The sequence below is a fragment of the Suncus etruscus genome, chromosome 4 (genome assembly GCF_024139225.1).
Source record: "Suncus etruscus isolate mSunEtr1 chromosome 4, mSunEtr1.pri.cur, whole genome shotgun sequence".
Lineage (NCBI taxonomy): Eukaryota > Metazoa > Chordata > Mammalia > Eulipotyphla > Soricidae > Suncus > Suncus etruscus.
In genome coordinates this window covers 21,295,539-21,305,142 of record NC_064851.1, presented here as the reverse complement: position 1 = coordinate 21,305,142, position 9,604 = coordinate 21,295,539, and the positions used below count along the sequence as shown (strand labels likewise).

At 48.6% G+C, this 9,604-nt stretch overlaps 1 protein-coding gene across 1 annotated transcript; it reads right to left on the bottom strand.

The window, feature by feature from the left end:
* Positions 1 to 2,817: 2,817 nt before the first annotated feature.
* Positions 2,818 to 8,897, bottom strand: CPLANE2 (ciliogenesis and planar polarity effector complex subunit 2). The gene is made up of 6 exons (XM_049772109.1): positions 8,821 to 8,897; positions 8,275 to 8,431; positions 6,389 to 6,541; positions 5,622 to 5,746; positions 4,355 to 4,491; positions 2,818 to 3,549 (listed from the first exon to the last, which is right to left on the bottom strand). Exons 2-6 carry the CDS (start codon positions 8,384 to 8,386, stop codon positions 3,297 to 3,299), a joined length of 780 nt encoding a protein of 259 aa, XP_049628066.1. The 5' UTR covers positions 8,387 to 8,431; positions 8,821 to 8,897; the 3' UTR covers positions 2,818 to 3,296.
* Between the last annotated feature and the right edge of the window lie 707 nt (positions 8,898 to 9,604).

Sequence of the window (9,604 nt, the reverse complement as noted above, 5' to 3'; positions counted from 1 at the left end):
CCTGGCAGGCTCGGAGGACCATATGGGATGCTGGGATTCGAACCACCGTCTTTCTGCATGAAAGGCAAAAGCCTTACCTCCATGCTATCTCTCTGGCCCCAACAACAACAAGCATCTATTACAGGGCTCCCAGCTCCCAACTGATGCCAGGACACTCCCATACCCCCTTACCTTCACTCACTTTACTTGGTGAGTTGTTCAGTCAGAGAAACCAACACTTGGTCCAAGAGCAGATCAAAATCATGACTAAGTTAAGCATGGTTCTGCTGATATTGATGATGTTGCCAGTCCAAGTGGTGATAGAAACCATTGAGGCTGGCCCTAAGGAGGGCTGGAAGGAACCTGAGGATGGCTGGGCCTGGAGCAGTGTTTCTACTCTTCTTCCCTGAAGAGGTACTCACCTGGGTCACAAGAACAAGGTTCCCTGACAATGCCACAGTGAATGATAACAGATACCAAGAAGATTATCACCATTCAGAGCTGAAGGCCAGGTAGGGGAACTGTCAGAACTAGAAAAAAGGAACAGATCTCAGGCCACCCTGGAGGGGACAGTCCTGCCAGAGTAAGAGCCCAAAGCTGCCTCACCATGATGAGGATGGTAACAATCAGTGAGCAGGCAGGAGAGCAGGTATGGAGTGAAAAGTTGGGCTTATTCAGCACGGTTACTGTGTTCTGGGCCATCTGTGAAGCCAATATAACAAACTCTGGGCATGAGCATTCCTGTTAAGGGGTAACGGAAGTGTGCTTTCTAAAGTTGAAGTGTCAGACCAGTCAAATGAGAAAGCTCCCTGAGATTTTCTGCCTACGGAGTTCTAGAAGTACAGAAATGAGGGCAGATTCTCCAGTTCCCACCCCTATTGCCCACTATGGTGTCAGAGATTAAATCCAGATTAAATGTGCTCTACCTTTGGGCTTATTCTCATCTCCTGATTCATTTTTTTATTTTGTAGGCAAGGTTTGTTTAAAAGCCTTGAGTGGATAAATGCATAAATGAATGAATGAATGAATGAATGAATGAATGGGGGATAGATGAACAGGTAAAAAATAAAATTGATCTACAGAAGAAAGTTTCCTTTCTAATGGAGGTTCACATCCAGAGAGGAAAAACTGGCTGGGACATCGGGTACTTGGTAGGTCCCCATCAGGCTCAGGATCACCAGATCTCCCTTTTTTTTTTCTGCCTTGGTGAAGTAAGATCTATTAGAGCTAAAAACCAATGAACCAGGCGGATGCTAGCTGTCTAAAAGAAGAGCTGGGCATAGTATGGCACTACCTTGGCATCACATATGGGTCCTAAGCAACAGAGACAGAAGAAAGAAAAGAAAGAAAGGAAAGGAAGGAAGGAAGGAAGGAAGGAAGGAAGAAAGGAGGGAGGGAGGGAGGGAGGGAGGGGGGAGGGAAGGATGGAGGGAGGGAAGGAGGGAGGGAGGAAGGAAGAAAGAAAGAAAGAAAGAAAGAAAGAAAGAAAGAAAGAAAGAAAGAAAGAAAGAAAGAAAGAAAGAAAGAAAGAAAGAAAGAAAGAAAGAAAGAAAGAAAGAAAGAAAGAAAGAAAGAAAGAAAGAAAGAAAGAGGGGCCGGAGAGATAGCATGGAGGGTAAGGCGTTTGCCTTTCATGCAGAAAGTCATCGGTTCAAATCCCGGAGTCCCATATGGTCTCCTGAGCCTGCCAGGAGCGATATTCTGAGCATAGAGTCAGGAGTAACCCCTGAGCGATGCCGGGTGTGACCCAAAAAAAAACAAACAAAAAAAAAAACAAAAAAAGAAAGAAAGAGAGAGAGAGAGAGAGAGAGAGAGAGAGAGAGAGAGAGAGAGGGAGGGAGGAAGGGAGGGAGGAAAGAACGAAAAGAGAAAGAAGGAAGGAAAAGTTTAGCTAGTTAGTTGTTAAGGACACAGGCTGCCATAAGCTTAGTCCTTTGGGCCCTAAAAGGTTTGATGGAGCCTCAGGCTGAACTTAGTAGCCAATCAGGATTCAGGGATGTGAAACAAATTGGGCCCGTGTGTAAGAGCTCCTAGGGGTACCATATGGTACAATAATCTGGGGACACGTACTGGTGTGTGGAAACAGAGGGCTATGCCTAGGAGGTAGGGCAAGAGCTACTAGTGCAGTTTCTCAAGAGGGGTTCCATGGAATAGCTGTCTGTGGGGGGGGGTCTCTGTACCTGGGCTTTCAGAGCCTTTCAACTGGGTCAGACTCCAATCAAGCCGCAGGCTAGGCCTCCTCCTCTGGGGTCAAAGGAGTGTCATTAGAGAGATAGTAAGAGAAAGTACAAGAGGTCACTTTGTCAGCATCACCCCCTTGCTGCTATAGACTGAACTCACCAGTGTCTCCAACTGATGTGGGAGGGATGAAACCCAAGAACAAGCATCCTACTTCATGGCCCTACCCAATGCTGCTTTACAACTTCCCAGGAGGCAGGGTCCTTGTGCTGAGCCTGACAGCTTCAAGCATAGCACTGCAGAAAGAGGGGCTCCCTCTGGGTGGATGCATAGATGCACTACATATCCCAAACTTTCACTCAGCTCCCTATGACCATGTGACTAGCCAATGTTATATCAGGTAGAAATGAGGCCCACCTCCCTAGGCTAGGAGGTGAGAACTAGAGAACCAGCTGAGTGATCTGCCTCCAGTTCTCCCTGTGTGTGAGACGAATGGTGAAGGGTCACTACCAAGGATTGAAAGCCCGGAGAAGGGTCTCCATCCTGATTCTCTGAATGAGTTCTCAGAGTAATTCAATTGCTCTTTCTCTATCCACCTTCCCTTCACTTGAGCCAAGACATGAGTAAACAAAAACAAACAACCTGAGAAACCCAGGGGGGTTAGTTATGGACAATTCAAGATTTATTTGGTACAGCCAGCAGTTTGACTTTCAGTAACATGCAGGCTCTTGGTGGAAGTCACATAAGCTTGAGGGTACAGAAGAAGTACCATCTTCCTAGGTAGCACCTGCGACGTTGCAGAAGGGAGCTGGGAGATATTGAGACCTGGGGTCCTGCCCAATGAGATATGCAAATTCTAGAAGCTTGGCCCACCTAAGGTGAAGAGCCAAGTTCAGAGGGTGCTTAGATGCCCTCAGTTCTCTGCCAAAGAATCTGAGTCCCTGCTTCACAACCATAGACTCTGCCAGAAATATGCTTCTGGGCAGGGCCTTTCCATCTGGTTACACTACCAGACTAGGCCTCATGATAAAATCACTGCTTCTGTCCCAACCTTTGGAACTGGCTCTTGACTTCTGTGCTGGGTCTCCTGAGGGTCAGGAGTGGGGATCACAGGTGATCATTCATGACATCACCAACCCTCAACCAGGGGTGTCCTCCTCTGGGATACTGGGGAGCAGGCCAGCTGCCACTTGGTCCTGATGCCACAGATGCTCTGCAAGGCCATTGAGCACATGGGCAGCGTCGGCCAGCCCAGCCCGCCCATCCAGAGTCCGTCCATCGGCTAGTCGCCGTCCTGGCACGCTCTTCACCCGCAGGAGGGGCAGGTCCCAGGCTTGACGGAAGGCTGTGAGGTCCCGCTCTGGCACATCTGTGTGCATGTACTGGTCAAATCTGGGGGAGGGTCAAGGAACCTGAGAAGTACCATAGGCCAGAGAGGTAGTACAGCAGGTAAGGCACTTGCCTTGCACATGGCTGACTAGGGTTTTATCCACAGCATTCTATATGGTCCCCCAAGTACCACCAGGAGTGATTCTTTTTTTTTTTTTTTTTTTTTTTTAGTTTTTGGGCCACACCCAGCAGTGCTCAGGGGTTACTCCTGACTGTCTGCTCAGAAATAGCTCCTGGCAGGCACGGGGGACTATATGGGACACTGGGATTCGAACCAACCACCTTAGGTCCTGGATTAGCTGCTTGCAAGGCAAACACCACTGTGCTATCTCTCCGGGCCCCAGGAGTGATTCTTGAGTGCAGGTCTAGGAGTAACATCTGAGCATCACTGACCCAAAAACAAAATAAAAAAACTCAGTACCCCATTGAAACCAGCCTTTGATAGGGCCAGAGAACAGCACAGCTGGGAAAGTGTTTCCCTTGCACAAATCCAACCTTGATTCCATCCTGATACCACCACAATACCTGGGCCCTGCCAGGAGTGATGCCAGGAATCACACAGAACACAGAGCTAGGAATAAACCCTGAAAACAGCTGGATGTAGCCATCCCTTGACACATACCTCCATTCTCCACTCAAAAAGAGGAAAAAAAAAAACCAGGCTGCTTCTTCCCTGCAGTACCCCTAACCTCTTTGGTCCTTTTTGCAGCTGTAGTAATCAATCCTGTATGGTGGCTGGAACTCTGGTGGGCCAGAGACCTCCCTGTTCAGTGTGGCCTCTGTGTTCTCGAGGTCACCCAAAGGATACTTAGAGCCAATGACCATCCTGACCACAGCAGGGATTTCACCAGCCACACGGGCAAGCTGTCCAGGGAGGTCTTCAAAAGAGGCACGATCAGTAAAGGAGAAGAGGAAGAGGAAGGCATCGGCATTCTCCTTGCAAGCCTGGAAAGGGAGAACAGATATGAGTCCCTAACCAATGAGATATGTAGATTCTAGAAGCCTGGCCCACCCAAGGTGAAGAGCCAAGTTCAAAAGGCACTTAAGGGCCCAGAGAGATAGCACAGCGGTGTTTGCCTTGCAAGCAGCCGCTCCAGGACCAAAGGTGGTTGGTTCGAATCCCGGTGTCCCATATGGTCCCCCATGCCTAATAGGAGCTATTTCTGAGCAGACAGCCAGGAGTAACCCCTGAGCACCGCCGGGTGTGGCCCAAAAACCAAAAGGCACTTAAATGCCCTAAGTTCTCTGCCACAGAATCTGAGCCCCTACCTCACAACCATATATTCTGCCAGGAATATACTTCCGGGGCAGGGCCTTTCCATTTCATCACCCTCCCAGGCTAAACCTCAGGATAAAATCACTGCTTCTGCCCCAGTCTTTGACTCAGGCTCCTGACTTCTGTTTTGGGGTCAAAAGTGGGGATCACAGGTGCCTGTTCATGACATCATCACCCCTCAATTAGTGGTATCCTCCTCTGGGGAACTAAGGAGCAGACCAGCTGCCACATGGTCCTGATACCACAGATGCTCTGCAAGAGCACTGAGTAAGTACATGATCAGCGTTGACCAGCCCGGTCCACTCATTCAGGGTATGCCCATTGGCCAGTTGCCATCCTGGCATGCTCTTCACCCCAGGAGGGGCAGGTCTCAGGCTTGATGGAAGGCTGTGAGACTGCCCTCTGGGCAATCCTTGTGTCATCCATAGAACCTGAGAAATCTAAGTACCGTCCCTCCTACCTGGAAATGAGGTCCAGGAAGACTGTGGCTAGTCCTTCGGGAAAAGCTTGGGTTGGGTCACAGTCCCCACTGCCAATTCAAAGTGTGCTAATAACATTTGTCTTACATGGAGCCAATTTGGGTTCCATTTCCTGAATCCCATATGGCTCCTCCAAGCACCACCTGGAGTAATTCTTGAGTGCAGAGTCAGGAATAACTCCTGAGCATTACTGCATATGGCAAAAAATAATAAAGTATTCCCACACAAATCTTTTGGGTAACCATTCAATTTCCTGTCACTCAGAGGCCAGCTCGGAGAAGCAGCATCTCTGGACCCACCCAGGCCTTGGCCCTCCTCACCGGCAGCATGTGATCAAACTTTTTGAGGGCAGACTCTCCACAGTCCCAGAATTCAAAGCGGAACATGATGATACGGTCGCTGGCCTTCAGCTTGGCAGGCCAGAAGACCACAGTAGTCTGGATGCCTGGCGAGGGCAGAGGCAGAAAGAAAGAGTGGGACAGGGAAACAAGATGGGGAGAGACATGCCCTGCTGAGTGCCTGGAGTACTGGAGAAGGGACACTGGCTGAGTTGCAAAAATGTTCAGTGGGATGAGTGAACACACCTGTCTGGGAAGCCTCCAGCCTGCAAGAAAAGTATATTCCAGACCTTGACCAGGCAAAGCAGTTCCACTTGGACATCCTGAGTATACCAGATGTCCCAGGATACTATCTACATTCCCTTTAGGGATATGGCTTAAAGGTCTATAGCATAAACTTTGTATAGGGAAGACTCAGGCTACATCTTCTTCAATGCTAGACCCTGAGCATTATCAGAACAACCCCCAACTAACCAACATGCTCTGTGTTAGCATTTTCTGAAGATGGACTTTTGTGCCAGCCTGGTGCTCTGCATGTTACCGCCATATCCCTAGCACCAACTCACTATCATTCCTGGTGAACAAAAGAGCTACTAGAGGCTCAAAGAGGTGAAATGATTTTACAGGGTTGCGAAGTAAACAGGGAGGGTTGCTTACAAATGCCCCATTTGCAGGGTCCATAGCCAGAATCTTTTCTCTATTCTAGGGAAGGCCTCCAAAGACTGGCAAAGGGTTGGGTATCTACTTACCAGTAGTCTCATGGTGTATCACAGGCACCTCCAGACCAGCCAGCTTGGCCACCATCGCTGTCTTGCCCACGCCACTCTTCCCAGACACAAAGATCTTGTAGCTGGCCATGTCAACAGCCACAGATGGGGGCAGCACTGGACGCTCTAGCAGCCCTGAGACAAGGAGGATGTCAGGTAGTTTGGGGGAGCCTGTACATGGCCCCTTACACCTAAGTGGACAGTTTCACCTTTAGGGACTTTCAGTCAACATCTATGGTTCCTGATCCTCAGTACAAAGGTCTGGGACAAGCAGGTTCCCCTGATGAAGCACTGCTCTGTGATGTGAAGATAGGCCCATTCTAACACCAAAATTAGTTTTGTTGTTATATAATTACTATTATTATTTAGGTTTTAGGGCTACATTATCTGTGTGCATGGATTTCTCTTGGCTTTATGTTCAAGGATCACTTCAGGCAGAGGCTTGGGAGATCAAACCTAGGTTAACTATGTGTAATGAAAGTACGTTACATCTGTACTGTCTTTCTATTATTATTATTATTATTATTTTGCTTTTGGGGGCACACCCAACAGTGCTTATGGCTTACTTCTGTCTCTTTGCTCAAGGATCATTCCTGAGAGTGCTCAGAGGATTATATGGTATGCCAGGGATCGAACCAGGGCGTGCCACATGCAAGGCAAGTTCCTTACCTGCTATACTACCGTTTTGGCTCCTTTTTTTTTTTTTTTTTTAGTCACTGTGAATTTATGAAATTATTCATGATTGGGTTTCAGGCATACAATGCTTTACCAATGTCCACTTCTCTCCACCAATGCCCCTCTACCTCATTTGCCTCAATCTGCTTCTATAAGAGACACTCTCCTTTTTTTTCGGTTTTTGCACTGTGGTTCATAGTAGTACTGCTGATAGGGCTTCACATAAAATGCTTTAGCACCTTTTCATATCTCCTCTTTTTCGTCTTCCTCCTCTCTCCTGAGTGCAGATCCTGTGCTATGACTTCAGCCCCCTCTTTAGGAATATTAAAACTTGGGCCCGGAGAGATAGCACAGCGGCGTTTGCCTTGCAAGCAGCCGACCCAGGACCAAAGGTGGTTGGTTCGAATCCTGGTTTCCCATATGGTCCCCCGTGCCTGCCAGGAGCTATTTCTGAGCAGACATCCAGGAGTAACCCCTGAGCACCGCCGGGTGTGGCCCAAAAACCAAAAAAAAAAAAAAAAAAAGAATATTAAAACTTATAACACACACCACAACAATCTAGATGATGACATATCTATATGCTGAGGACATGAGAGTCCTCCTTCTCTGGCCCTAAACCTGTGAATATGTTTCTCCTGCCAGAATTGAACTCTCCCAACATGACCAGGTTTGTCTGTCCACCTGCTTGGGTCATACCTGGCACTGCTGGGGTAAGTTGGTTTCACTATAAGGAACACAGAGTGTCTTATTCTGAAGACAGCAGGGTATGGAAAAAACTTGCTTTCCAGAGCAGGGCCTGCAAGGTGTGTGTTAGGTTGAAAGTTGAAGGTGTTAAGTTGAAGGTGTGTGATTAGGTGAAAGGTGCGTGTGGTTGGTTGGATTAAAAATGTCAGTTGTGCAAGTGCTCAGTAGAGGGCATGTCATGGGGAGAGGCTCTGTGAAGGCATGTCAGCTGATAGAGAGAAGTTCCTGGCATGGCTTCGGGTGTTTCCATGTCCCTGGCTCTGTTGGTGGAATTAGTTCTAAAGTAATTTGGGGGTAGGGGCTGCAGGGATAGAATTGCCAGAGAACTCCAAGGTAGCAGAGTACAATGGAACAGCCCCTCATTCCTCACACCCCCTCATCTATTTGTCCCCCAGGATGTACCAATGACACTGTCCTCCCCAGAGTGGGTGGCGGGAGGGTACACTCACCGAATACTCGCCGTCGGTTCTTGCGCAGGATGCAGGCCAAATATTCCTTGCCTTCTGCGCTCTCGTGCCAATCTGGAACAATTACAGAGCCCGGAGCTGGTGGTCTGGCCATGGCTGGGGGTAGTAGCGCTGGGTAGCAGTACTACCTGACGATGCTCTGGGAATCATATAAGGTGCCTAGGATCAAACCTGGGTCAGTTCTATGCTGGGGTAGAGAGAAGGCAGAATGATAACCTAGGTAGGGGATGACAGAGGGAGGCTGAGGGTAACAGAGGGAAGAGAGAAGATGACTCTGTGGGGGTGGAAAGCAGTCAAGGAACCCTATCCTTCTTATAAACCTGATCAGCATTTGTTTTTTGGATGAGGGGGAAGCCAGGCTTCTTTTCACTGCTCTGGGGGATTACAATCTCATTTCTCCTCTTATTTGGGAGGCTCAATTCCATAGGACCCCCAACCCTTTCTACAAATTGCCCCAAAACATTGATTGGCACAGCCCCTTTCCCTGGGCACCCTGCGCATCTGGGGAAGCATCTGCTTCTCTCCTACCTCCTGGATTCCGACAGCTGGACTTGTCAGCTCTGTACAGTAGCAGCAACAGTAGCAGCAGCAGTAACGGGTTCCGGTGGAGACGGTGTCTTTAAAAGCCGAGCCGGCCTCGGGTTCCCGCCGCTTAGCCCGCCGGGCTCGCTTCCGCCCGAACAGGATCCGGCTTCCAAGTCGGGCGGAAGCGAGCCGAGCGGCGGGAGGCGCTGTGCGGAGGCTGTTGCCATGGAGACGCCGGGGGCGGAGTTGGGATGCAGGGATGGGGAGGGATGGGCGTGTCTTCCAGCTGCTGCTACCTCTGCGCTTGCAGAGGGAGACAGACCGCACATCTCTGTGGCTCCTTTTCTCCCTCCAAAATGTGACCCTTTCACCCCATTTTTAGGAACCTTTCTGGCCTTTCATCTGTCTGCTTGTCTGTCTATCTGTCTGTCTGTCTGTCTGTCTGTCTATCTATCTATCATTAATATATCTTTTTTCTTTCTTCTTTCCTTCCTTCTTCCTTTCTTTTCGTTCTTTCTTTTCCCTTCCTTCCTTTTTCCTTCTTTCTTTACTCTTTCTTTTCTTTCTTTCTTCTTTCTTTCTTTCTTTCTTTCTTTCTTTCTTTCTTTCTTTCTTCTCTTCCTTCTTTTATCCTTCCTTCCTCTCTTCTCTTTCTTCCTTTCTCTCTCCTTTCTCTCTTTCTTCTTTCTTTCTCTCTTTCTTCTTTCTTTCTCTCTTTCTTTTTCTTTCTCTCTTCCTTCCTTCCTTCCTTCCTTCCTTCCTTCCTTCCTTCCTTCCTTCCTTCCTT

Bases quoted from the DNA above. Each gene is read 5' to 3' on its own strand.
- CPLANE2 (XM_049772109.1), bottom strand. From the start codon at position 8,386: ATGGCCAGACCACCAGCTCCGGGCTCTGTAATTGTTCCAGATTGGCAC. The intron at 5,747-6,388 runs GTAAGTAGATAC...TGCCCTCGCCAG, and splicing joins GATACACCATGAGACTACTG to GCATCCAGACTACTGTGGTC. The intron at 3,550-4,354 runs GTATCCTTTGGG...ACCCTCCCCCAG, and splicing joins AGGATGGTCATTGGCTCTAA to ATTTGACCAGTACATGCACA.